At 55.3% G+C, this 27,162-nt stretch overlaps 2 protein-coding genes across 5 annotated transcripts in view; one reads left to right on the top strand and one right to left on the bottom strand.

Moving 5' to 3' along the window:
• Samd11 (sterile alpha motif domain containing 11) overlaps positions 1-14,631 on the top strand; it is a 15,864-nt gene extending 1,233 nt beyond the window's left edge. The window contains exons 2-14 of one of the 2 annotated variants that reach the window (XM_042702030.1): positions 225-316; positions 3,108-3,289; positions 3,810-3,860; positions 7,420-7,511; positions 9,988-10,077; positions 10,261-10,395; positions 11,831-11,990; positions 12,562-12,674; positions 12,767-12,845; positions 12,920-13,386; positions 13,474-13,595; positions 13,772-13,882; positions 14,000-14,631. In XM_042702030.1, the coding sequence (XP_042557964.1) occupies positions 225-316; positions 3,108-3,289; positions 3,810-3,860; positions 7,420-7,511; positions 9,988-10,077; positions 10,261-10,395; positions 11,831-11,990; positions 12,562-12,674; positions 12,767-12,845; positions 12,920-13,386; positions 13,474-13,595; positions 13,772-13,882; positions 14,000-14,245 (1,940 nt within the window). In that variant the 3' untranslated portion in view covers positions 14,246-14,631. Of the gene's footprint in view, positions 1-224; positions 317-3,107; positions 3,290-3,809; positions 3,861-7,386; positions 7,512-9,987; positions 10,078-10,260; positions 10,396-11,830; positions 11,991-12,561; positions 12,675-12,766; positions 12,846-12,919; positions 13,387-13,473; positions 13,596-13,771; positions 13,883-13,999 lie in introns of both variants that reach the window. The other variant, XM_042702029.1, reaches the window with a different exon arrangement.
• Positions 14,381-27,162, bottom strand: Noc2l (NOC2 like nucleolar associated transcriptional repressor). Of its 3 annotated transcripts, XM_042702037.1 has the most exons (19): positions 27,080-27,162; positions 26,778-26,970; positions 25,439-25,603; positions 25,238-25,357; positions 23,522-23,642; positions 23,351-23,441; positions 21,775-21,853; positions 21,223-21,333; positions 20,699-20,812; positions 20,278-20,466; positions 19,973-20,112; positions 18,993-19,104; positions 18,005-18,118; positions 17,621-17,722; positions 16,398-16,541; positions 16,165-16,278; positions 15,409-15,541; positions 15,043-15,132; positions 14,381-14,790 (listed from the first exon to the last, which is right to left on the bottom strand). In XM_042702037.1, exons 1-19 carry the CDS (start codon positions 27,103-27,105, stop codon positions 14,684-14,686), a joined length of 2,265 nt encoding a protein of 754 aa, XP_042557971.1. In that variant the 5' UTR covers positions 27,106-27,162; the 3' UTR covers positions 14,381-14,683. The 3 variants fall into 3 exon arrangements, with proteins under 3 accessions (XP_042557971.1, XP_042557970.1, XP_042557969.1); XM_042702036.1 differs by lacking the exons at positions 26,778-26,970; positions 27,080-27,162 and adding an exon at positions 26,548-26,592 and having other exon boundaries at positions 25,439-25,613; XM_042702035.1 differs by lacking the exons at positions 25,439-25,603; positions 26,778-26,970; positions 27,080-27,162 and having other exon boundaries at positions 21,775-21,857; positions 23,358-23,441.

The raw sequence follows: 27,162 nt of genomic DNA, 5'->3' as shown, positions 1-27,162 counted from the left end.
CGGGGGAGGGCGCTGGCTCCAGACGCGAGCTTCCGAGCCAGGCGGATCCCCGCCGCGTCCGCGCGGGCGGGCGGCGCGCTCGGAAGCGCGGGGTAAAGGGGGGGTGCGTCGTGGATGTCACGCACCTGCCGGCGCTGCGGGGACTCCGCCGCGGAAGCCGCTGCGCACGCCAGCGCGGCCTGACCGCGCTGCTCACTCACCGGCTCTGCGTGCTCTTCTGGCAGGGAAAAGTCTGAAGACGCTTATGTCCAAGGGGATCCTGCAGGTGCACCCCCCGATCTGCGACTGTCCAGGCTGTCGAATATCTTCGCCAGTGGTGAGATAGGAGATAAACTGGGGCTAGTGGGCTGCACCTACCTTGTGGGGCTGTGTGCCGGTGTTCTCTCTTGGGGAGCTCTAGCTACCAACCCTGCAGGGAGGCTGGAGGCACCCTCCCGAAGCCAGTGTGGCCAGTGCTTGTGCTTGTGCTGGGAAGGGGAAGCAGGTCCAGGTGCCAGGGCCTCTCTCGGGTTGGGTTCAGGGTGGGGCCCGACTATTCTATTCTGTACCACCGGCAAGAGCTCTGGCACACTCACACACAAACATTATATTGATATCTGCTTCTTCTCAAGTCCTAGAAACAGTGCAGGAGTCTTTATCTGAATAATATCACCTAATTTGGGCTTAGCGATTCCCTTGGCTCAGGTTTGCAGATCACCAAGTCATTTGCCTATCTGCTGATTCTGGTGTTGGGCACATCCTGGGATGTGACAATGCTGTCTGGCCTGATTGCGTTCTGGGATAATTCCATGCTTGAATATGAGTGACTTGTGTTTCTGAGGCAGTGAAGGCCGGAGTCCTGCCTGGTGACAAAGGTCTGAGTGTCTAAGTGTCCTGTTAACACCGAGCTAGGTCAGAGTCAGGGTCTTGGTAAGGTGTATGTCAAGATAGTGGGCAGCTGGCTGGAGGCCCCCACCCAAGATGGACAAACTACCGGTATCTGAGAGAGCAGGAATGACTGAGGAGTAGTATGCATGCCCCCAAGGCAGGGAGTCAGGACTGAGCTAAACGGTAGTGCCTTTGGAGAGGCACCAAGATCCCAGCCTGTTGGAGGGAGAGGGAGCCAGCATGTGCCCGCTGTGGTAAAGCTGAGTTGCTGTTCCTGGCTCCACCCAGCTTCTCTTCTGCAGGAAGGGGCAGGAGCTCAGGTGCTCAAGTGGACCTGGGAGGACACAGATGGTCACCTTGGGCTTGTTTTCTTTGGCTGGTGGTATTGTCCTGGGTTCCTTGTGGGCCAGAGCGGGCTGGGGTGCCACAGGCTGAGCTCGCTGGGGCCTGGCTGCTCCTCAAGGCCCGCCATTGAACACCCAATATCAGCATTCCTCCCACCCCCAGTGGAGAATCTGCAGTTCAGACAGGGGGAGCCCCCACCCCTGCCCTGCCTGACCAGGGGTCTCCACACATCAGACAAGTCAGACTTGGGTCTGCCTCTCCGGAACCTTGTCCCTCCTTGGGGACCAGTCTCCACACTTTCCTACCTCCATGGCCAGACCATAGGTGTGTGTGTCTATGTCACGGGCACTCTAGAAGAATGTGGGTGTGCATGTAGCTCAGGGGTTCTGTCTCACCAATTCCGGCAGAGGACAATGGAGTGTTTCCTGGGCGGGCAGCCAGGCTTCAGCATATTTCTGAGGGCAGGTAAGGTGGAGACCTTTGCTGCCAGTGCACAGAATGATACACTGCTTTGCATCTGGAGGTAATGGCTACTCTGTGTCTAAAGAGATACCTTGGTCCATATGCTGCACATACTATCCTGCCCTAGGAGACTTAGGGGTTGGGACCCACCCTGCTCTCTTGTCCCCCAAGTTCATGGGTGAGGCGAGGCCCTGTCCTTCTGGCAATGCAAGATGGAGAATATATAAGGAGACCTGGAGACCAGACAAATGAAAGGAAATTAGATACTCTCAAGCCAGCAGCCGCATTCAAATAAGAAAAAGCCTTCTGCCCACCAGAATATAATCAATGACTTTCCTTCTTTCTCTTAGGGGGAAAAGGGACCCAAACACCCAGGAAGACCCAAGAAAGGATCGGGGACAGGGCACATATTCACGATGCTCTGCAGTGCTAAGCATGTGGTCCATGGTGTATGTGTGTACACACCCATGTAGAGTCCCCAGCTTGAGGGCCCCACAGCTCAACACACACTGATAGTGGTGGGTGCAGAGCGGCAGGGGAAAGAGCCTTGTGAAAAACCCTGTCCAGTGTGACCTAGGAACACTAGACCTGCATTTTCCAGGGACCAGAGGCTCATGCTGCCACCAGTTTCAACTAACCCCAGCCTTAGACTCCCCTTGAACTGGGCTCTGCGTGGCACAAACAAAATAGAAAAAAAGGGCTGAGGTCATAACTTGGTGGCACAGCACTTACCTAACATGCTTGGGACCCCGGGTTTACTCCCCAACACTGGCTGAGGGGAAAAGGACTTTATTCATTGATGTATCAGTTTTGTGCTATTCTGATGACTGATAGAATGTGTCAAGATTGCAGGTACAACACAGTTCTTTTTTTTGTGTATGTGTGGGGAGGGCTGGGGCTGGGGGGAGGTGGTCCTGGGGCTTGAACTCATGGACTTAGGCGCTATCCCTGAGCTTTTCTGTTCAAAGCTAGCAGTCTACCACTTGAACCACAGATCCATTTCCAACTTTGTTTGGTGCCTAATTGGAGATGAGAGTCTCACAGACTTCCCCACCCAGGTGGCTTCAAACCATAATCCTCAGATCTCAGCCTCTTGAGTAGCTAGGATAATAGGTGTGAGCCCCCAGTGCCCAGGACAACCCAGGATCTTGAAAGCTGGCATGCATTCACCAGGACCAGCCTGCCTCCAGCTGTATACACAGACCCCCAGCAGAGTCAGGACCAAGAAGGGAGTTTGGGATGGGGGAGATCCTTGGAGCCAAGAAGGTGGAATCTGCCACTTGTTGAAGCTGAGCTTGCAGGGTAGAGCTGGGCAGAGCCCCCACCACACTTTCTCATAGGCTAGTCTGCAGCAATGTGACCCCTGAACCTTGGCCCAGACTAGGAAGCTGAGGGCCTGGCCCACCCCAACCCTCCTCTTTCTAAATGCTCAGAATCGGGGACGGCTGGCAGACAAGAGGACAGGTGCCTTACCTGTAGCAAGTGCCCTGAAGAAGGAGCAGACCCTCAGCTTTTCGACCAGTGATGGTGACAGCGATGGAAGTAGTCCAACCAGCGGGCGGCAGCTAGGCTTGAAGCAGGAGGATGACTCACACATTCATATCATGAAGAGAAGGTACTTGAGCTTTGGTGGCCAGGCCAAAAGGTCAAGTGGGGCACCAGCGCCAGGGGCCTTCTGGAGATGCTGCTGTGGGTCCGAAGGGTGCAGACAGGAGCATCTGGTCCTGGTGTCATCATCCCATGCGGATGTTTCATGTGCAGGAATATGACAGGGGCCCATTAGCCTGCAGCCACCTGGGCTTCTGCTCCAAGTCTCCTATGGTGGCTGCTGCTTTAGGGTTTGGGTCCTAAAGTAGCTCTTGCAACTAGGAATTTGGTTTCAGTTGAACACTGTATGGAGGAAGCCTCCCAACTCCTGGTGCAGCATTAACTCTGAGTGTACCAAAGGAAACGGGCCAGAGCTATGTTTGGTAAAGCCAGGGCCTACCTCTGGCCTGGAAGGCGGGAGGCAAGGTAGGCTGACCTGGCCACCAAGGACTTCCCCACAGTAGCCCATCACTCTCCGCAGTTATGCACATTGTGCTGTCTGGGCACAGTAATGGAGACGTCCTAACCCTCTGCTTCTTTCCCCACAGAGTCCACACACACTGGGATGTGAATATCTCCTTCCGAGAGACATCCTGCAGGTAGGAGTCCAAGTAAGCTGGGCTTTGCCCACATGCACTGGTAATAAGGAGCCTGTTGCTTTGCTTCCCTTGGACCTACTTCTAGATCCTCAGGTCAGCTGTCTGTTCTCTTTCCTGTGACCACGGCCTCCTATCTTGTCTACTGTCCCTGCCAAAATGAGCTGATGTGGGCCAAGTATCTGCCAGGTTTGCTGTGTGTGCTTCTTGCCCAGCCTGGGAAGCAGGTGATAGGTGTCCATCTTAGACACTGTACTTGATTCAGGCTTCAGCACCAACACAGGTAGGGGTTCTGAGCAGGCCAACTTTGAAGGCAGAGTACAACACATACACAGAGGAGGCGGGGAGAGGGAGAGGAAGAGGGGACTGTTTATTTATTCCCATCTGGGCAAAGATGAAGCTACTATATAGGAGTTCACTCAACAAAGGAGGAAGGTTTCTGAAAGAGGAGTAAGAGAAGAGAATGTAAGAAAGATGGAGGTGATTCTGCAGGTCTGGTCCACTGAAAGGCCTTGGATTCTAAGCCGTTTGACCTTGCTCTCCAGGCAGCAGAGCCACAGAAAATTCTTGAGCAAGGAATTGAGCAGGTATGTGTTTGGAGGTCTACCTGCCTCACAGGTTGTGAATTTTCTGAGAAACAAAATGGATTCTGGCTGCAAGAAGCAGGGGGGTAAAACCACCCTGTACTTAAAACCAGTACTGTAGCCAGTATATAGCAAGAACATGAAAAATGAAGATGCATGACAAGGAGTCTGGAGTGTTAGAGTGCTGGGGGACTTAGGTTCCTGCTACTGGGGGTAGGGGTGGTCAGTCTGTTAGCAGAGCCCAGCTGTGGTTTCTGGTCAGTAGGGTGGATGGGAATGCTGCAGGAAGGGTCCAGTGGGGTGGGACATGGCCTTAGGGGAGGACTAGCCTCCGGTGACTACCACTGTGAATTTATCTTTAGCTTTCCATGTTATTATTGATGTCTTTGAGAATGCCTGGATCCTGCAGTTGAATTACAATAAAAAACATCTTCAAACTTATTTCTACCTCATTTTGGAGTTGCCAGCTCAACTGATCATTTTTATGAACCATCATGAACCTTGATGACATTTTATGAGCCTTTTACTTCAGATGCTACAGGACAAATTGTCAGTGAGCCCCGTAGATAACCCAATGGCTGTGCCTCCCTAAACAACTAGCTCTATCCCCTCCTCACATCCACCTGGTCTTGGAGGAGAGGCCCTGTACCCTATAAGCATCTGTCATACTGCTGACCACTGTAGCCTGACACCCCTAAGAGAGGCCAGGCCTGTCCAGAGGCCCTGAAGGCCAGAGTGATGCTTTAGATGTGGAGATTACAGCTTGGGAGGTGTGTATAGCATGCTAGGGAGGAATGGCAGGTGCCTACACACCTGCTACCCAGGTTCAGTATCTGCCCAGACAGGAAGGAACGCAGGCATCCAAAGCCAGGTGCCTCCTGAGTCCCCCACTAGGCTATCTGACCCATCCTGTAGTTGGTCCACCTGTCCTGTCTGCAGACTCCTGTTTGTGTACTCATCTCTGTCAATTTGTGACTTTCTACTGTTATGTTTGGCTGTCTCAATCCATTCATCTTGTCCATCTCTGAATCTCTTCCTAGGCCTACAGTAGACTTTCTGCCAGAGACCCTAGATTCTCTTGCTTCCTTCCAAATCTCCTCCTCCTTTAGCAGAATGGTCTCTATAAACACCCAGAAGCTTCTCTGGCTGTCAGTGAGTAGGAGCCATGGTCTCTAGCCCTAACCCCTTCTCTTGGCATCCTCGTCAGCTGGCTGGCTCTGTCCTGACACCCCCATACCCACACGTTGTAGCCTTCTGAGACCCTCAAAGACCCTCATGCACCTTTCACCCCTGGCATACAATAATGTATGGTGGATGGTTTATGGCTTCCAGAACCCCCACTCTGATGTCAAGGACAGAGTTCATGGGCTTTCCGTCGTCTGGTAGAGTGTGTCTTCATGAATCTTAGCAGGTCATCAGGTGACTAGAGTAGGCTTTTAGGCTGGGTCACTTGGTTAGTGCCTGAGAGAGAGGAAAACCCCCAGACACTGGATAGAGACCAGTGCAAGTTCTGTTCCCCCTGGTATGACCTCTTTCTCACAGAATCATGGCTCCCTAGTGCCTCGTGCCCCTGAGGGTCTGGAGGAGCGATGACAGGTTTGGGTAGAAAGGCCTCACCTTCCTCCTATAGGCTGGAACAGGTTCACAGAGAACAAACTTTTCCACGGATGCTGACTCACCTGGTGTCATGGGGCATTAGAAAGAGCTTTTGGTGGGGAGCAACGGTAGCTGTTGCAGCCTTCGGACTGGCCAGCCCACAGCCCCATGCTGAGGACAGCAGTTCTCCTTGACACCCCCGCATCTATGAGGATGGAGGGGATAAGCATCTGTGCCTATTAATCCCATGAAGTACTTACTCCCCCACCTGCCCGCAGACCTACACAGCGTGGGGAGAAAGCCACATCTGAGTCTCCGGTCTTGGGGCTAAGGCCTCTGCACTATCTGCTGTTGCTGCAACTGATCTGCTTAGGGGCCAGCCCTGGATTAGCCCAGCTCCAGGCAGCCTGGCTAGGGGCTAGGGGCTATTTAATGAGATTCAGGGGTCTGTTCCTGGGTCACTGAGTAGAGGTGATGTGCTGCTGAAGAGGCTGCTCCAAGACAGGTGGGCTAGGAAGGGTTAGGGTGGGGCTGGAGGCTGGGGACAGCTGCGTCTTCCCTGACCTGGCTTTGCCTTCTTGTTGCTCTCTTCTCTGCTGACACGGGTGCTCAAAGAACCCAGGGGTAGGGCACCCACCTCCTCGCTCCCTCTCCATATCTGGGTGAGGTATGTAGCTAATTCAACAGAAAGGACAGAAAGTGAAGGAACAACATTAAATACATTTTATTCCAAGCCTAAGGGGCCTAACAGTCCCAGGACAGCAGGGTCCTGGGCATGGCAGCACAGGACCAGTCAACTGTTCTTGCTTTCATGTGTGAGCAGTGTGTGTGTGTGTGTGTGTGTGTGTGTGTGTGTGTGTGTGACCATTATGTTAGTGCTGCATGTGTGAGCATGTGTCTTTTTGGTTGCAGAACTTTGGTCTGAACTCGCTTTCTTATTTAAAAGAAAATAGGGTCTGGGAGGTGGTTGCAACTTTTAGCCAAACAGGTTTTGCTACATTCTTACCTCAGGATCTGACAACATGTATCTGACAACTTGTGCTCTCTGTGCTTGTCCTGCAGCAGACAGGACACCTGGCCACCAGGGAGACCGAGAGTAGGGCAGAGGGCATGCTGGGAGGGATCACCCTGGTTCTGCTGGCAGCTGGGAGCTTCACTTTGGTCTGCTGGTTGCATGTGCACATATGTAGCTTCAGACGACTCATGTACAAGTGTGCTCAGGTAGCATGACACGTGTGCACGCTGCTCTCAGGCTGTACACCTTATGCTCACGCAGGTCGGGCAGTTGCTGGGCCAAGTTCATGGCACATGTTGGTGCTCACGGTCTGGCCTGTTTTGCTCTGCTACAGTCAGGACAGCAATCTTCCCACCCTCATATCCAGTGTACATCGAAGCCGTCACCTCGTTATGCCTGAGCATCCCAGCCGCTGTGACTTCCAGAGAGGCAGTGTGGAGATTGGCCTGGGACCCACAGGTGAGGAGCTGGGATTCCCTAGGGTGAGGATGAGGCTGTAGAGCCACAGCGCTCAGCCCTCCCTCCTTGAGTCTGCTCAGCAAGTCTGGCTTCCTTGGCAGGCAGCCAGGAAGGCAGCAAAGGAGGTGGGAGGTGGGAGGCCAGCTGTCCCCCCTGGGCTCCATGTGATAGTAATTGTGTTAATCCCAGCCAGTCCAACAGACTCAGACAGTTGAAGAGGAGGGAGCTTCCCTGTGGCTGTTGGAGAGGGCTTTGGAATAGTTAAGGCCTACAAGCCTCTCCTCACAGGGACAGAGAGCTCAGAAATGCCCAACCCAGAGTGCCTCGGAGAGGCAGGAACATGTTCTCCTCCCTCTCCCTCTCCCTTTTCCTCTCCCTCTCCCTCTCTCTCTCTCTCTGTCACACACACACACACACACACACATACAGCATGCCCAGTCCTGGTCTTGTCTCCTTGGGGTCTTGAACCTGTTTGCAGGGGAGGCAACTGATCCGGGGGCTTCCAAGACCACCAAGAAAGCTAGCTCCTACAAGCTCACAGGCGCTAGGAGCAGAGCAGTCCAGGACCATAGCCTCCCCCGAGTGGGCAGTGGAGCTGCAGTACATATACACAGCTGAGTCTCAGAGGCCTTAGAGGATTTCTGTTGTGAGATTTCATTCTATGGCTGCCGTGCTCAGGAGGGCGGGGTGAGCAGGGCTCCTTGCCCTGAGCAATCCCTATCATAGCCCCATAAACCTGAAAGGCGAGGATAAAGGAGGCACTAAGCAGGCAGCTGATAAAATCGAATAGTCCATTGATCACCGAGTACGGAAGTCCTACCATGATTGAGATGTTCTGAGCCCGCAGGCCCTCCCCCACTTCTTCCCTGGAGATCTCCAGGACACAAGCACTCCTGAGTGTGCAGGCATATGCTTGTGCATCCTGAGGCTTATGGCTACCCCATACATGCAGCTCCCCACCAGGTGCTCCTTCAGCTGGCCAGGCCTTTGTCCCTCTTTACAACATGTGCAGGGTTCACACATCAGTACACAACTGCATGTGTTCACACACACACACACATGAAGACCTCAGGGTCTTACCCCTGTGAGGCCTTCTGGGGGGTGCTAGACACTTTGGGCCAGAAAACATTTCACCACTGGGCAAGGAGGGTCTAAAGAGATTCAGAAACAAGGAGCTCAGAGTCTTTGTTGTGATTTGTGCATCTGGCCTTGGGCACACTTGACGATTTCTTGTGGCTGGCTCCTTGGTGGTATCCCTGAGTGCATGTGGCTTCAGCAAGGGGGTCATGGGGCTGGGTCTCCTATGCGGTGCCCTCACGCTAGATCACCTTTCCCAGACTGACTCCAGCTTCCCAGGAGTGGAGATGAGGCACAGAAGAGGGACATGTATTCCCACTGTTGAAATGGGGAGTCTGCTATGCTCAGAGACCTCTCACCTAAAGGGCGTGTTGTGGGAAGGGTTCCCAGCTCAGGTGCCACCTCTCGTACCTGCTGGGCTCTGACATGCTGCCTCTTACCCAAGCGGCCCCTGAAGACAATGACTGCTATCCATCTTCTGGGTATATCCACTCTAATCCATCCAAGCAGTGGGGACTGACCCTCTTTTTTAGGACAGAGCCAGGGCTGGCTGTTCAGCCTGGTAGCAGCAAGGTGGCTTGGATCAATAAGTTATTAGCACCATTCTGTCAGTTGTAATGTGGAGATTGATCGGAGCTCTCGCCACACACTTCCCCCAGCCTGATAAAAATGACAGATTAAAGGAGTAAGAAAAGGAATTAGGCTCTGGAGCCAGCTTTGGGGACCATAGTTTTGGAAGCCCCATTTGCCAAAGTGTCATGGAGGGTTTGGGTCATTCAAGGGGCAGCCTCTTACTGCCCTCTACCAATGAAGATGAAGCTGTGAAAATAAGCAGTAGAAACAGCAACATTCAGCAGAGACGCCAGCCTTAGAGTCGGTCAGGAGCTCAGGAGAGATGGAGTGGCAGAGTTTGGTCCTGAGCAAGAGATAGGTGTTATGGGTAGTTTGGGGTGTGAAACTGTGACCTGTGGGCCCTAGAGAGGACACGTGGGAGATGGGCCCGCTCTGGTGACCGCATGTAAGGCTGTGCATAGCAGATGACCTGCTCAGGGTTAGGGTTAGCTTGGCTGGGCAGGTGTAGCAGAGTAGGGGGACTCTGAGGGAGACCTGGGCCTCTGGTGCCAGGGTTGGGAGGACTCAAAGGGGCGGGGGGGGGGGGAGGGTGATATATGAGATGTGCCCTCACCATGCGCTCTCTCACATCTGCCCTGCTATATCCTTGGCCAGCTGGACAGACCAGCAAAAGGCCTGGGCCCTAGGTTGGGCAAGGCCATAACTACTTACTAGAAGCAGGGCACTATTGAGTGGTGCTGTCCGAGGTCCCAGGCTGAGCTAAGGCAGGAGAGGTTGCTCTCCATCAGCCTTCAGCTTCTGGTAACACTCACTTCATTCTCTACAGGTGACCTGTTGGGCAAGAGGCTGGGTTGCTCACCCTTTATCACCAGCGACTGTTCTTCAGAGAAGAAGGCCCGAAGTGAGTCCCCCCAAGGTGGGAGCCTGACCCCACGGCGGGAGGGGTGGGCAGGGACCTGGAAGGGGAGAGACACCTTAGTCCCAGACAGCTCCCTGGAACATGGATAGGGGTTCTAAAAGAGAAGCCCCTGCCCCTCCTCTCCGCAGTTCTGAAGGAGAATCTCCTCACAGCCCTACCCACTGTGCTCCCCCAACACAGAGACTCTGCTGCTCCCGGACCTGGGGCCCAGCATGGCCCCTGAGGACCACTACCGCCGGCTTGTGTCAGCCCTGAGTGAGGCTAGTCCCTTTGAGGACCCTCAGCGCCTCTACCACTTGGGTCTCCCCAGTCATGGTATGTGCCCCTCAGTCCCCTCTCCACCTACGCACTGGGATACCCCAGAAGAGGCCCTGGTAGTTTGAGGGCTGAAACCAGGACCACACTGGATTTTATCCATAGGCTCCCAGCCCCTGTGGGTGGGGGAGAAGGTTCTTTCAGGACCCCTGCCCTCATCCACAAGGGCTACACCCATTCCATCCACCAGGTAAAGGTGGGAGGTTGCAGTTTTAATAGGCCTCCATGCCTAGTCCTCCTCACCCCCACAGCAGTGTAGGACCCAAGTCCCTGGACACTGACTTGGTCAGACTCTCACAGCTAGGGGATCTGGGGGTGAGGATCAGGGATAAGGCAGCTCAGAAGGGCAGGGCTAAATGGTAGCTGGAATGTGGCCATCTTGGAAGCTGCTTCCCTTTGCTGGGCCCTCTCCTCTCCAACTTGTGCTCCATTCGGTCCACTTGGTCATCACTGCCCCCAGGCACAGCTGACACCCTGTCCAGAGACACTCTGGCCTCGGGCCCACCAGCTCTGCTAGGGGAGCTTGGGTTTGCTGGCTGGCTGGAGGGCACCAGGAACAGAGCAGGATTTCCTTCTCCTTGCACAAGGCAAGTCCCTAAGGGTACCTCAGGCACCAAGAGCCTGAATAATTCACCAAATGTTAATAATTTAAAGATCTTCCTTTTTAATTGCTTTCCCTGCCCTGCCTGGGGCGGGCTCTGCTGGCCTGTGCAGGGGGAGGGCCAAGAAAGCAAAGGGAGCAAGCTGTCAATCACCGCTGCTCAGAGCCACACCGAGTGGGCAGATGGGGCCACATGCCCTGGTGGGATCAACATGGCCGGGGCTGAGCTGGCTGGGCTCTTCTGGCTGGCTCCTGGAGGCGGGCAGGCCCACCTCTGCCTCTCTGGTAATTAATTTATAAACAGGCTAAGTTAGGGGTTGTGGAGATTCGAAGGCCTGCTCTGGGGGAGTTAGGGGTCGAGCACCGTTTGCATGCTGGGTGTGCATGCTGGACAGAGACGGTGTGCCACCCACCACCAGGGGTGGCGCCGGAGCAGCCGTGCCTGATGGGGCTAATACGTGCTCAGCTGCACTTGCGTGACAGGATATCAAATCTTCCTGTCACTTGGGCAGCCCCAGGTTTGAGACTCACTCCCCACTCCTGGACTCATTCCAGGGACATCCGGGACCTGGCCTGTGCCCTCATTCTTGGACTTTGCACAAATCTTTCCTACTCAGACAAACTCAGCCTTAGCAAACTCCAGTTGGCTTCTGGCCTAGGGGCCTTCCCTCCTCCTCCTCCTTCTCCAGCTTACCTAGGTCCATCTTCCCTACCCTAGGGCTGCTTTCTCCAACCCCAGAGACAGCATGGCTGGGGCACCCGGGAGAGGCCCCCAGCCCCGCTGACCAGCATGGGGGAGGCCCCTGACTCGCTGCTGTTGCCTTCCTGCCCCAGATCTCCTGAGGGTCCGGCAGGAGGTGGCAGCCGCAGCTTTGAGGAACCCCAGCACCCTGGAAGTCCACCTGCCCCCCTCCCTGGGCCAGCGCCGGAAGCAGGTCCTGTCTCAGCCCCGGGAGGGCGCGCCTGCCTCGGCTGCCCCGTCCTTCTCGGAGAGGTGGGCTCCAGTCTGCGAGTCCAGGCGCAGGCCCCGCCCGCCCGGCCGCGGGGTCCTGCGGCGGGCTCGAGGCATGCGGGACCACGCGGGCCGTGCCCCCCACGGGTCACACGAGCGCGGAGCCCCCCCCCCCCGTGCTGACCCCGGGGGCGGCCGCGGGGAGAGCGCTGGGCCGGCGCCCGCCTCGGTCCGGCTAATTGCGCCCGGCCGCCCGCCGCCCGCGGGGCTCGGGGAGGCGCTCGGGAGGGAGGGAGGAGGGGGGGGCGCCCGGCCGCGGTAATTACCGCTGCAGCCGCGCCAGCCGGGTCAGCGCCACCGCCAAGATTAATTGGCGCCGGCGGCTGGGGCGGGCGGCGGGGCGCGCATCGACCGCCCGCGGAGCCGGCAATTAGCGGCGGAGGGGAGGGGGGGGGCCGCGGGGAGGGGAGGGCCGCGGGGAGGGGAGGGAAGGGGGGGCCCGCGGGGAGGGGAGGGCCGCGGGGAGGGGAGGGAAGGGGGGCCCGCGGGGAGGGGAGGGAAGGGGGGCCCGCGGGGAGGCCCGGCCCCGCGCTCACCGCCCCGCGCCCCGCAGGGAGCTGCCGCAGCCGCCCCCCTTGCTGTCACCCCAGAATGCGCCCATGGCCCTGGGCCCCCACCTGAGGCCCCCCTTCCTGGGGGTGTCCTCGGCGCTGTGTCAGGCCCCAGGTGAGGAGCGGGCGGCGGGGCGGGCGGAGCCGGTCCGAGGCCGCGGTCCGGGGCCAGGCCTCCAGCCACCGCCCGCCTGCTCCCTTCCCCAGGCTACGGCTTCCTGCCCCCGGCCCAAGCGGAGATGCTCGCCCGGCAGCAGGAGCTCCTCCGGAAGCAGAGCCTGGCTCGGTAGGTGCCCGGGAGGCCGGCGGGCGGAGGCCCGCGCGCCCCCGCCGACCGCCCGCGCCGTCCGCCCCCCGCAGACTCGAGCTGTCGGCGGAGCTGCTCCGGCAGAAGGACCTGGAGGCCGCGCCCCGCCCGCCGCCGCCCCTGCCCGACGGCGCCGAGGAGCTGCACCGGCCCCGGGCCCTGCTGGTGCTGAAGGCCGGCGCGGCGCCGCCGCTGGCCCTGCCCCCCCAGGGCCCCCCGGGCCCCGGCCCGCCCACCCCGCCCCGGGCCCCGGCCCGCCGCGCGTCCCAGAAGGCGGCCCCGCACTCGGCCTCGGCTGGGCCCAGGGCCGCCCTGGACACCACAGGGGAAGACGACTGGGCTCAAGACGGCTCTGAGGAGGAGCGCTCCAAGGACTCGGACGGAGAGGACCCGGAGACGGCGATGGCGGCGGCGGCAGGCGGGCCCGCCCCTGGCCAAGGCCCAGGGGGGAGCACCAGCGCGGAGGGGAGGGGGCTTCTCCCCGCGCCCACCCTGCCTCTGGGCTTCCCCTACTACACAGGTGCGCGGCCCCTCTGTGTCCAGCAGACAGCAGGTCGGCGTCCCGGTGGGGCACAGGGTGAGCCACTCTCCGCTCTGACACACCCAGGTGCTGCGGGAGGGCTCTTCACGGAGGGGGAGGCCGCAGCCCCTGAGGACCTCAGCAAGTGGAGTGTGGAGGACGTGTGCAGCTTCGTGGGGGGCCTACCTGGCTGTGGAGAATACGCTCGGGTGAGAGAGAGATGCGGGTGGGCGGGGCGGAGCAGGGGGGGGCTCTTCAGTCCCCAAATCCAACAAAACGGGACTTTCCGTCCTTTGGACATTTTCCCTTTCGACTTGCACAAACCAAGCCCTGGGGGCCTGGCTGTGGTGGAGCCGTAGGCAGAGCTGATCTGCCCTGACTCCAGGTATTCAGAGAACAAGGGATTGATGGAGAGACCTTGCCTCTGCTGACAGAAGAGCACCTACTGACCACCATGGGGCTGAAGCTGGGACCTGCCCTCAAAATCCGGGCCCAAGTGAGTAAGACTTTTGATAGTGAGGGCAAGACACAAACACTGTTCATACTACAGACAGAACAGTCCCACCAGGACCTCTTCCCTGGCAGACACCCATTCACACTCATCTCTTTGTAGGTGGCCAAACGCCTGGGCAGAATCTTCTACATGGCTAGTTTTCCTGTAGCCCTGCCACTCCAGCCAAGCCTGCGGGGCCCTGAGCAGCTCAGCCCAGGACAGCAGCCCCTGTCTCCAGCAACAACTACTTCTCCCTATGGGGGGACCCACCCTCATGCAGGCCGGGCCTCCCCTAAACAGGAGAATGGTACTGCAGCGGTGGCTCTGCTCCCAGGGGCCTCAGACCCCTCCCAGCCTCTGTGCTAAACTGGCAGGTGTCCCCACCTCTGCACACGCCTAACACCCACAATTCCCAGGGCTTTTTTTCCATTTTGGCTTTGGACAAAGGGTGGGGGAGGGGTGAGAAACACAAGATTTTTTTTTTAAAGGAAAACATGTGACTTGAAAAGAAACAAATTTAAATGTGGAAAGGATTGCAGAGGTCTGCAGACAAACCAAAGACAAAGGAGGTAGAAGCTACTGGAGCCTCCCTCTTCCCTCACAACTGGGACTGCTCTGTGCCCTGGCATCAGATGGCAGCCAACCTCCGGCACCGCAGCAGCAGACTCTCGGGCTGGTTCACTTTCTCAGGTCCGCACAGCTCTTGGTACATTCGCCGGTTGTGTTATAACAATAAAGCCCCATCCACTGTCTACTAGCCTCCTGCTGCATACATGATGGCTTCTGGGACACGACAGGAGACATTCAGTCCTCCTCAGAAAGCTGCAGATCCTCCAGCTCATCCTGTGGCCCCTGAGCCAGCTGCCACAACTCCCTGGGGTCCAGCCCTGCCTCTGCATCTGGGCCTTCATCTGCAGGGAGAGACCAGGCCACATAAATTCTGCTGTATCAGAAAGCCAGTCTTAGAGGTTACTTAACCATCACTAATTAATCACAGCACTAATTAATTTACCAGTGCCCGCATAGCTGGCTGCTAGAACCCATGGGGACAGAGCAGCTGGCATGGCAGCGAGGGATGTGAGCCTGGCTCAGAGCCGCCCTCCCGTGACCTCACTGCCAGATGGGACTCCCAGGCCAGGTTCCTCATGGCGGAAACCACTCACTTTCTGAGTCACAGTCTTCCTTGTCCTCCTCCTCTTCCTGGTTCTCATCCTCTTCCACCCCTTTTGGAACTCTCAGGAACCCAGGCATCCCTGGGGATCAAGAGCCAAGTGCATGATTACCACCAGGGACCAGCAGCAAAGCAGCAGCTACACAGGAGAGTGGGTCAGGCCTACAGCCGAAGTCTAGGGAACACTTGCTTTTCCCTCAGTCTGAAAGGAGGCCCCACCTCAAACTGGAGGCAGGAGAACATGAGGGGGCCTACCCACCAGCTAGACACGTCCCCGGTGCAAGAAAGCACCTCCCCGCCCCCAAGCACACAGACATGTTCACCAGAAAGAGCACTGCCAAGGTGGCACAGCCCTCACCTCTCCCTGAGAAGTCTGGACTCTCCTCCTCAGCACTGTCCAGCTCAAAGAGGTCTTTAAATTCCTTCCTGTCCTCATCCTTCCGGTCTTCCACCTTCCGCCGTTTGATCTCTGGGAAGTTCAGGTCTTCCAACTATAGGGACCAGAACCAGAGTGGAGTGAACAGAGCCAAGAGCCCAGCATCATCTCTTCACAAGGGGCCAAGTCACTGCAGCAGGTACCTCAGAAGGGGATGACAGCAGCCAGGCTTTTCCCAAGCCTGTGTTCTCTTCTTCTTCCTTAGGTCTCCCTATCTAGTTCCACCTATCATCACAGCACCTGACCTCTGGTTGGCCATTCTCACTTTTCTCATTCTCCTCTGCTCTGCTCATATATCTGCAAGCTACTGCTGTCAGATCTGTATTATGCAACCATCGCAAACCTATCCACAAGTCACCAAGTACCAGGGACAGGCCACAGAATAAAAGAGAAAGCCCACTGCTGCCCTTCTCACTGGCCTGCCTCCTAAGATCAGGCTGACCTGGTTCGCATGCCGCTCCAGCCACCCTGGCCAGGCGTGCAGGACAACCACCCCCTCTGCTCACTGGTAACTAACCGTACCCTGTTAAGACAGCCACAACTGTCACATCTAACATCACCCCAGGTCTCAACAGTAGAGCGCATCAGGTATGCCCTGCTGGTCTTAGAAGCCATGTCAACCTGCAAGATCTGAATCCAGTCATCTGTCCACACCCAGTTCCCAGCCAAAAGCCATACCCGTTCTTTGCCACTAATCTCCAGCTGGATCTCACGGTCCCTCAGCTTCCGCCAGTGGCTGTAGTATCTGGTGAGTGGGGTCCCCTCTTTCCGGGCCTGCTTCTCCCAAGCATCCTGGGGATTAGGGCACTTTAGGGCCATGTCTCATCTTTGGACAATCCCCAAACCCTGACACACCTTGACTTGTACACCGAGTAAACCACCCAGCACCCAGAAGCCAGGTTCCAACTGACCACTGCCAGCTGGTCAGACACACTGAAGGAGGTCCGGCGGCGGCAGCTACAGATGTACTCTGCATTCTCCTGCACCTTCTCCAGCAGTTGTCGGACTTGCCGGCAGTAGTTGGCCACCTTGCATTCCCGGAGGAAGGATTTCAGCTGCAGAAGGTGCTCAGTTCAGTGCAGCTCCACACACAACAGGGCTGCCCCAAACCCCCACAGTGGCCCACGGGCCTGCTGTCCTGTCAGTCAGGTCAGTGTCTCTAAGGCTAGCTGGCACACAGCCCTGCTAGACTGCTCATGAACTTTATGGCTGCTTCTGAAGGGCTTTACAACAGTTGAAAACTCATACTATACAAAACTTAGAACAGGTGCTATTTGGCTCTTTACTGAAGAAGGAAAAAAAAAAAAAAAAAAAAACCTGTGGAACGTACCGTACCATACCATAGACCTCACCCTAGGATCGTGGGCCCAGCAGATAGAGGTATGTCGACTACTAGACTACAGGACAGACAGAGGCCACTATTACACAGCGTGACTGCACACTTGTGCGTAGCTATTGTATAACCGTTGCCTTGAACACAAACACACACGTACTGTCTCTGGGGCTAAGCCACACACAGGTCAGGTGTGAGCAGTAGCCTGTGATTAGCAGAGCTCATCTATGCTCTAGGATCAGAGGGACAGCAATGGACCCCCTATGATGCCTGGGATGGAGAGCAGACATTCATGGAAACCAGAGAAGGAGCTTCTAAGTAGAGAGAAGCTCAGCCCATTCCCAGGACCATGAGGACACCAGAGTGAGTTAGGGGACCAGCTCAACCCAACCTTCTAGTTTCTACAGGTAGATAATCTAGTCCCAGGGTCATGGCAGGCTTTGACCAGTCTACAGAGGGGCCAACGTGCTCTGGAGATCCTAAGTCCATCGCCCAGCCCACCCTTACCCTGTGAATGGCTGACAATCCCTCACTAAGAGCCAACTCCATAGCATCCAGAAAAGTACTTCAGGCTCCCACACCCCACTGATCCTCCCCTCACCCCCCACCCAGTACCCACAGTACCAGCATGGAACCCATAAGCCAGTCTGCTCTGCTACTGGTCTTATGCAGCTGAGACCAAGACATACCCCTTCCACTTTTGTATAAGGGGAAGTGAGCCCATTAAGTGACAGCCAAATTAGCCATAAAGTAGACCCCAAGGGAATTATTCAGGAGAAGGGAGCCAGGTATGATACAGACCTGCAAGATAGCGGGAAGTGCCAGCTCAGGAAAGGCAATGCTGTGGGCTTGGCTGTGCAGGTACTCCAGGATGAGATCATACAACTGCTCCACTAGGCCATCCTAAAGCAGCAGGGCAGGACTCAAGCTCACTAGGGGATGACACACCAACACTGGAGCTCTTCTGAGAATCTATTCAGTCTCTCTCCAGGGCAGGGGGCCAGGAGGCAGTGTACACTGACGGGAGAGTTAGGACAAAGGAGCCCCTTATCTCCAACCCAGGAGACTTTGAAGTCCAAACCTAAAAACTTCAAAATGGCAAACCCTCCTGTCCACCTCAAGTGACATGAGCCCAGTAGAGCACTGTCCTGTAACTTCTCCAAGAGGCCTGGAAGCCAGACTCACCCGGTATGCCTTTTCCTGCAGATTGGCACTGGACAGCTTCAGGATCACGGAGAAATTGATAGGCCTGGAGCTCATGCGACCTGGCCGCTTGTTGAAATCTACCTGCTGGAAAATCTGTCCACAAGACGTGTCAGTCCAGTCCCAGACCTCAGGCCTAGCCAGAGACTAAGAACAGGGGCCAAACACAGCATGCTTTAGGCCACAGACTTCCTGCCCTCTCCAGATTTGGTTCATCTTCCAGAGCTCTGACTCTGCTTGATAAAACCCTAAGGACCAGAACTGCCTGTGCAAAGAGGGCTACCATTGCCTTCTTTGTGACAGTGAGATACTGAGGGCTCTGTACAGCATCATCCCAGGCATGGGGAAACATGACAGCCAAAGGGCAAACACTTAACACAGGGCTTCTCAGACACTCCAAACAACACAGCCCATGTACCTGGACCCTCTTAAGAAGAGAGGGGGAATGGGACTGTCCTGACCAAGTGACACCTCTCCAAACATCAGAAGATTCCCCACACAGGGTAGGAGAACCAGGAAGATCAAAGTGTGAAGAGGCCCCTTATAAAAGAGAAGCCCCTAGGTACAACATAGCAGAGTACCTGTGACTGAGCCTGACTCCAGGAGGAGGACCCAATAGTGATTAACAATAGGGCCCTCTCAACACCTTCATCCTGCCCTCAAACAAAAGTGCAGAGATACCCTATGTGCAGAAAGCTTTGCTTTAGCCCTTGCGGCTTGTCTTCTTCTGAAACCTGTACCTGGTGTGGAAGGCCCTGCAGGGCTAGCTGTAGTAAGCTAAGGCAGGGGTCAGGATGAAGGCCATCCAGGGCAAAGAAAGAAGAGAAACATGCTCCAGAACAGCTCAAAAGAATTGGAAAGATTGAGGACAGAAATGCCCCAGCAGGGTGCCAAAACAGCCTGCCACAGGGAGATGTAGTTTGCAAAGCATGTTCACAAAACCCTACTACAGCTGTGAATAGCTACTCACCTCAAGAATGAAGGGCAATACAGGGATGAAGATGCCGGTGCTCTCTGACAGCAGTATCAGGGCGCGCACACAATGCATCCGCAGTGGGTAAAAGCGAGAGGTAGGCACCAGCCTGCAGGAGAGGTGGGAAGAGTTAGCGCTGGTCAGGTGGCCTAATCCCAAAACTAACCCTTGTCCACCTACTGTCTGTAACTTCTCCCCACTAGCAGGCTAGGGTCTTGTTACTGTCTGTAACTTCTCCCAACCAACAGGCTAGGGTCTTGTTACTGTCTGTAACTTCTCCCCACTAACAGGCTAGGGTCTTGTTACTGTCTGTAACTTCTCCCCACTAACAGGCTAGGGTCTTGTTACTGTCTGTAACTTCTCCCCACTAACAGGCTAGGGTCTTGTTGCTCCTGCAGGGTGAGCAGCCACAGTGGCTACAAGGCAATGCCACATTTCCCCAAACATAACAAGACACAAGAAAATACCTATGTTCTGGTCCTGGTCTGAAGAACTACCTTCTTGCTCATAAGTGAGACTCTTCTGCCATGCTTCTAACAATATCAATTTAGGGATGGGGACTGTTCATTCCTACTCCCCTTTCTTCCACACTTCCTGCTCTTAGAACTGCTGCCTCCATGCCCAACCCAAAGTCTCCACAGCTCAAGCTGGACAAAGATGCCCCCTCCTGGCCAATGAGGCACATAGCACATTCACACACATGCTTTGGTAGCAGATACTTGGTCCAAAAGCTCTAGACACTGGTCCTAAATGCCCTTCAGACTGCACATGGGAAAACCTGGGTCAGAACACAAATGGTATACCCAGGGCAGTGCTATCTGTGCCATTCCTTCTATAACTGCGCAGAAGCCCACTCTCTCTACCTGTCCCCTTCCCCAGAGCCAAACAGAAAGGCTACCGCCAACACCCTGATGAACTTGCTTTGACCCTGTCCTCCAGGACTACTTACTCTGTGTAGCCCTGTCCTTAACACTCACTTGATACAGCCGATGACAACTTGTGAGAGGGGGTACAGCAGGGGCTTCAGGGCCTCACGGGAGCTGAGGGAACTCAGGACACGGCACCACAGGTAGAGGCAGTGCACATACTGCCAGTTGTGCACGGCCTGGTAGGTCTCCTGGTCAGAGAGGAGCCCACCTCTAAGGCACAGTAGTTGCCTTGTGCTGCCACCACCCCCTGCCCAAGACGCCCACTAAGGTGCTAGGCTGTCTCCTTCAACCAATAAGGGTTGTGAAGAGGCCTAAGCCCTCGGTTGGGCAGGTTCCAGGGCCTGACCATGTACCTTCTTGCCAGAGGTCATGGCACTGCGCAGATGGATGGCAAGTTGGCGGATATAGAGGAAGGCATGCTGGTAGGATACGCTGGGGTCCAAGGCAAGGAGCTCAGTGAGTGTCCTCTGCATGAAGCTAATGAGAGGCAGGGTGCTGGGGGAGGTGAACTTGCAGTTCCTCACATACGTGATGTACATTTGCTGTCAAAGAGGACCTCGTCAGGGCAGAACTGAGGCCAGGAAGAGCAAAGGAGGACACAGGTTCCTGTCACTGGGTCACCACCCCAACTTATTGAGGAAACCATCACTTACAGACTCTGGTGCCCAGAGTTTGGTGGCCCAGAATTGAGCAAGGGGCATTGACCATACAGGCTGCTGCCATGCCCTCAGGGTGAGACTAACCTCAAGGGACAGGTAAGGGGCCCCGTGCTACCTTCAGGATGGGGCTCAGAAAGGTATCCTTCTTGTGTCTGCAGATTTTGATGATGATCAGGAAGGCCAGCACCCGCAGGGACTCTTCACCAGTGCTCCACAGGACTACCATCCTCTGAAGAAGGAAAGTATCACTGTCTACCCCAGCCCTTTCACCTAGGACCTCTCCTGTATGGGTCAACCAAATCAATGCTGAGAAACAGACCTTCCCAAAACATCTGGGGAAAGCCATTAAGTATTTAAGTTAGACACCAAAACACAGAGCATTCGTGACTCATAAAGGCAGACTCTGGAAATTTACCTTTACTGTTGTATGCCTATCAAAAACCACCAAAGCATACCAGGGCTGCTGCCAAACAAGCCAGGAAAGAGGCTGCCTAAGACAAGGACCTGTGTAGGTGGAGGATGCAAAGCAGCCAACTGGGAGCATGGATAATGACACTTTCTGCCCTGGCCGGGAATGGGACAAACAGGAGAGCTATGTGCAGCCCCAATCAGACTGACATGGTAAAAGGGGCTTCTCACCTTCAGTAGCATGCGGCACTGCTTGGGAAAAGTCAGATAGTAGGGTACCAAGCTGCTAACATGTTGCAGGACAGCAGCTAACACTGTAGCTTCAGCCAGACAGGCCACCAGCTGGGAAAACAAGAGGAGATAGTGAAGCCCAAGTCTGGGGAAAGAAGGAAAGAAGAAAGGAAGAAAGAAAAAGAAGGAAAGGAAGAAAGGGGGGGGAGGAAGGAAGGTACCGTAGGTCTAAGGCTGGGTGTGGGTGGCCCATGTCTCAAATCCTAGCTACTTAGGAGGCTGAAATCTAAGGATCTCAGTTTGAAGCCAGCCCAGGCAGGAAAGTCTGTGAGACTATTACCTCCAATTGCCCACCAAAATAAAGCCAAAAGCAGATCTGTGGCTCAAGTGATAGAATACTAGAACAAAAAAGCTTGAACAAAAAAGCTTGGGGACAGCACTCAGGCTCTGAGTTCAAGTTCCAGGACCAGCACAAAAAAAAAAAAAAAAAAAAAAATTCTGGACCATCAGACATGGCCAAGGCTCATTATTATTACCCCGCTAGAACAGCACCTGTAGGACTGAGGTCAAGTATGCTTTGATGTCCACGCGGAGCTTTCCCCAGAGCGGGCTGCTGGACAGCTGTAGCATCCTGCAGAGACCAAAACCACACAGTTCAGATGAGTTTGCTCAGACACAGCATGCATACTAGGGGACGTGGCCTAGTGGACCACGATAAGGAAACTTGGGGCAGGAGGGGTGCTGTTTACAGCTGGCATGTACAGAGCACATGTACATGCATCCTTGTCGGGACACACTAAAGCGAGGTATAGACTGATACCCACTACAAAATATCAGTCCCTCCTAGAGGCCAGTAGGTTGGCCACAGCACAGAGCAGTAGTTCTTTAGGATCCTGCAGGACACTCAACCCCAGCTGCCTCCCTCACACATGACCTTTTCTGGGATCCTAACCCCATCCTATCAGGCATCTGAACTCTGTAGTTGGCCTGAGGCCTAAGCCGGCAGGGTGTCTTTGTCCTGATATGCCAAGAAGACCAAGCCATGCATGTTTTATACTCTTAACTTGATGAATAACCAGGTACCTAAAATCAGCAGTTGAAATACATGGTTTTCTCAAATTTTATTCCTCAATAATGACAGGACTTAGTGCATAGTAGGTGTTCACCAAAATCCACTGAACTGCACCGAAAGCAGGGCCCCATAAGCCAACCCTTCTGAAACAAGCTGACACCCCCCCCACACACTGCCATTATACTCTGCTGCCGATCATCTCACGGCTTGTCTACTACCCTCCCCACCTACTGGACTCCCTACTTCCAGTCAGAACACCTTCACAGGACATGCCTTACTAATGCACCCAGCCCAGTCCATCTCTGCTAGCACAAAAGGTGTCCTGAACTGATGGCAAGCGGGGCTCATGCCTGTCCTGGCAGAGAAGTCAGTGAGACTACATCTTCAAAACAACCAGCAAAAAGTAGGGCCGGGCCAGGCCCAGGCATGCCTATAATCCTAACTATTCAGGACTACAATTCGAAGCCAGTCTGGGCAAGAAAAAGTTTATCAGACCACCAGAAAGCCAGAAGTAAAGCTAGCTAATGGCTCAAGTGGTAGAGTACTAGTCTTAAGCAAAAAAGCTCAGGGACAGCACTCAAGTCCCAAGTTTAAGCCCCAGGACTGGCACAAAAAGAAAAGGAAAAAAGCACACTTGAATGGCTCAAGTGGTAGAGAGGGAGCTAAACAAGCCGAGCAGTGCAAAGCCCTGAGTTTGAACACCAGAACCATCACACTCTGCATGTTGCATTTGACTCTCTCACAGACTCCCTGAGCCACCTGTGATTCATCTCTGAAACCTTCACTTTCCATTTCCTTCTTTATCCCTTGTCTCCAGGCATAAGCACCTCTTGGAGCCACTTATGGTGGGACTCCTATATCCAGAGAGAAAGGAAAGAGAAATAGATCCAGGAAAGCTCCAAGAGCAAAATCAAGCATGCTCCCCATGTTCCCAAAAAATTCTGGGCAGAAAATGTCAGGAAGGCAAAGTAGAGCCACCCCCACTGGCTACGTGCCTCTACCAAGACATCTCATGCCTCCCACCAAGCAGAGCTATAAGCACACCCATTCTCTCACCTGTTACTGTCCTTCCATGCCTTTCCAAACAGCAGCTTCTGAAGGCAGCCAATGAGGTCTCTGATGCAAAAGGTGACCAGAGCATTGAACACTGAAAAGAAGGGGCACCAATGTCACTTATATAGGACACCAGCAACTGAGCCCAGACCATGTCCTCTGATCCCAGCTCACCAGTGCTGTCTGTGACCTGGAACCGGCAAGTCTCAGCACCTTCCTGATCTCCCTGGATGGTGACTACCGCTGCTCGAAATGCCTGCACAACTTCATGAAACAGCTTGGGAGTAAGGTGCTCCTGAAAGGGAGAGAAACCAAGATTGCTAAGGGAGCACTGGGTTTCACGGGAGCTGGCTCCTTCTTTGGGAGGGAAAGGCACCCCCGCCCCACAACCTCAGACACAGGGCAGAGGTGAGAGCTAGATCACAGAAGCACTTGTTGCAAACAAAAATGGGAGGTGTGGACTAGAGGTATAGCTCAAACACAGCACTGTCCTTAATAAGGAAAGCTAAGCAAAAAGCTGGGTGCCAGTGACTCACGACTTAAACTCTACTCAGGAGGCTGAGATCTGAGGATTGCAATTTGAAGCCAGCTTGGGTAGGAGAATGAGTGAGACTCTTATCTCCAATTAATCACAGAAAAAGCCAGAATGATTCTGCAGCTCAAGTGGTAGAGTGCTTGCCTTGGACAAAAGGAGCTCAGAGACATTGTCTAGGCCCAGATTTTATGCCCCAGGACTGACCAAAGAAAAAAGAAAGGAAGGAAGGGAGAGAGGGAGGGAGGAGGGAGGGAGAGAGAGAGAGAGGGAGAGAGAGAGAGAAAGGGAAAGAAAAAAAAAAGAAAAAAAAACTAAGCAAGAATGGAAAGCCCTGAATTGAAGCTCCAGTGTTGAAATACACAGACACACACAAAGACAAGTCTACAGGCCTCACAGATGGTTGGGAAACCTGGCTCAGGAAGTGAAAAAGTGCTGAAAAGTACTAAATCACCAACTATGGACCACTACAAAAGATATATGAATCTCCTTTTCTATCCTAAGTGAGGTACTTAGGACACAGCTTCCACCACTGATCCACAGAAGCTGCTAAGGTGTAAGTGTGTCTCCAGAAGCTCATGGGTTAGAGGGGCTGGGAAGGTTGCTCAGTGGTAGAGCGCTTGCCTTGCATGCATGAGGCCCTGGGTTTGATTCCTCAGCACCACATAAGCAAAAAGAAAAAAGCCAGAAGTGGCACTGTGGCTCAAGTGGTAGAGTGCTAGCCTTGAGCTGAAGAGCTGAGGGACAGCGCCCAGGCCCAGAGTTCAGTCCCCACGACTGGACCCGAAAATAAAATAAAAATAAAAAAAAAAACAGAAGCTCATGGGTTAGAATCCTAATGCCCCCCTCCAAAAAAAAGAATTCCTAATGCCCAATTTCTTATGCTGGGATCTGGAGGGGCCTGCGGGAAGTCATTAGGATTAAATGAAGTCCTGAGGATGAGGCCCCCACGATAGCACCAGCAACTCTGTAAGAGAAAGACCAGGCATAGCTCAGTGATATCATGTGTGGGAGGGAGGGAGGCAGGCAGGGAGGAGCAAGATCTAAACTAGTACCCTTTTCTGTCCTGCACATAAAACACAAGCGGCACACACGACATGCCAGCACCATGGCATCACTTTCCAACCTCTTAAAATAAGACCCAAATAGATAGCCTTTCTTCACAAATTACCTAGACTGTAGAAGCTGGGAATGCACTACAACAGATACTACACACCCTAAGACGATGAAGAACCCTGGACTTTGATTTAGAAGAGGATGCAGAGGCCTCTTAATAATCGGTCACAATCTCAGAGTAAACAAAGGCAGTCTCCAGCCTATGGGGGGTGTCCAACTACTTAGCCCATGCTGGCTCTTACCCTTGCTGCCTGCTTCCATCTCTCCACCATGGCAAGTGTCACAGGAGCAGATTCATTCCCCTGTAGTCCTCTAGGGACTCGGTCATCATCCTCTCTTCCATCCTCTTCTTCACTTGCTTCCTGTAGCATTAGACACAAAAAGGCCAAGCTGGGGCAGAGGTCACAGCTACAGCTGCCCTACCAGGTCTGCTCAGGACTCACCTCCAATGTGTCTGGCAGAGAGTGGAATTGCTCCTCTCCTTCTTCAGAGCTGTCTGAGTCACTGAAGTCCAGCAGACTCTGGTCATTCTCTTGTAGAAACTTGTAGAACTCTGGGTCCCTGTCCTTCAGTCGAGAGAGCTGGTCCTTGTGCTCAGAAGCATGGCCCTTTTGTCGGCTGGGAAAGGGAAAAGTGTCATTAAGCCCATAGGAAAACCACCCAGGAGTTGAGGAGGTCATCCCCCACATCCACAGCCCTACCTACAATTAAAGGGGAGGATTCTCAGAGTATCCTTAAGTCTGTCTTCCAGACTATGCTACCCAGCAGCCTGTGGTGCTGTTTCAATCTAGGTATCTCAAATTCAGTACAGACACCCGGCCTGTGTGCCTCTGGAATCTAAGGTGCCCCACTGAGCTCAATCCTGTTGGAACCTACCATCAGTTCTCAGAAGCAGCACTTTCAAATCTATGCACGCCTCCTCTCTCACCCATAACCCTCAGCACCAATTACTCTTTTTCACAGACCTCAGGTCACTTCACTGCTCAAGCACTAAGGCTTTTTTTATCCTTTTGGTGATATCCCTGAGCTTTGTGCTCAAGGCTAACGCTCACCACTGGAGCCACAGCTCTACTTCGGTTTTCTTGCTGGCAGTGTTGGTTTTTTTAAGGGGGTAGTGGCTAATTGGGGAGCAGTCTCTCGGACTCTCCTTCCTGGCTGGGCTGGCTGCTAGCAGCGGTCCTCCGATCACCAGTCAATCACCTGTGTCTGGCTGGGACAAGCTTTTATGTGGAGCTACCGAACGCAGGCCCTCCCGGTCACTCGGGTTCCATAGGCCGCAGTCACACGAGCCTTTGCATTCCCTCAAAGGCTCCGCTTCCAGGGCCTCAGCTGGTCCTGCTCGCTCCCTCCGTCCTGCCTCGCTTCCCTGTGCTGCTTTGGGCAGAGATGGCGAGGTGCCTCCTAGCCACTTTCGCTTTCCCTTCCGCAGAGAGAGCGTGTTCTTCGGTCCCGGGCACTCTCGGAGGTCCGGGAAGGACGGGCAGGAGGCGGGGAGTGGCGAGCGCCTACGGCAGGGCCGGGGCGCGGGGCCCGGGTGGGAGGCGCCGCTTACCTGCGCGCGGGGCCCGCGCTCGGCCGGGGTCCGGGGGCCGCTCGGGGTCCGGGGGCCGCTCGGGGTCCGGGGGCCGCTCGGGGTCCGGGGGCCGCTCGGGGTCCGGGGCCCGCGCTCGGCCGGGGTCCGGGGGCCGCTCGGCGTCCGGGGGCCGCGCTCGGCCGGGGTCCGGGGGCCGCTCGGGGTCCGGGGGCCGCTCGGGGTCCGGGGGCCGCTCGGGGTCCGGGGGCCGCTCGGGGTCCGGGGGCCGCTCGGGGTCCGGGGGCCGCTCGGGGTCCGGGGGCCGCTCGGGGCCCGGGGGCCGCTCGGCGTCCGCGCGCCTCCCGCGCGGCCTCGGGCTCCGGGGCCGCCTCAGGCTCGGACTCGGACCCCGAATCGAAGCCCGAGGCCAGGAACTCGTCCACGGTCAGTTCCGCCAGGCGCCTGCGGGCCACGTGGACTGGTCAAGGCCGCCCTCGGCCGCCGCGCCCCCGCGGAGCGCGGGGAACTCCAGGACGCCCCAGGCCCCCCGGCCCGGCCCGGCCCGACTCACCTCCGTCGACTCGGAGCCGCGGCCATGACGCTCAGCCACCGCGTGAGCCGCACTTCCGGTCCCAGAAGGCCGCGCGCCGCCAC

The sequence above is a fragment of the Dipodomys spectabilis genome, unplaced genomic scaffold (assembly GCF_019054845.1).
Source record: "Dipodomys spectabilis isolate Male_0828 unplaced genomic scaffold, ASM1905484v1 ptg000299l, whole genome shotgun sequence".
NCBI lineage: Eukaryota > Metazoa > Chordata > Mammalia > Rodentia > Heteromyidae > Dipodomys > Dipodomys spectabilis.
The sequence above is the reverse complement of the archived record's forward strand: the minus strand, read 5'-3'. Positions and strand labels throughout refer to the sequence as shown.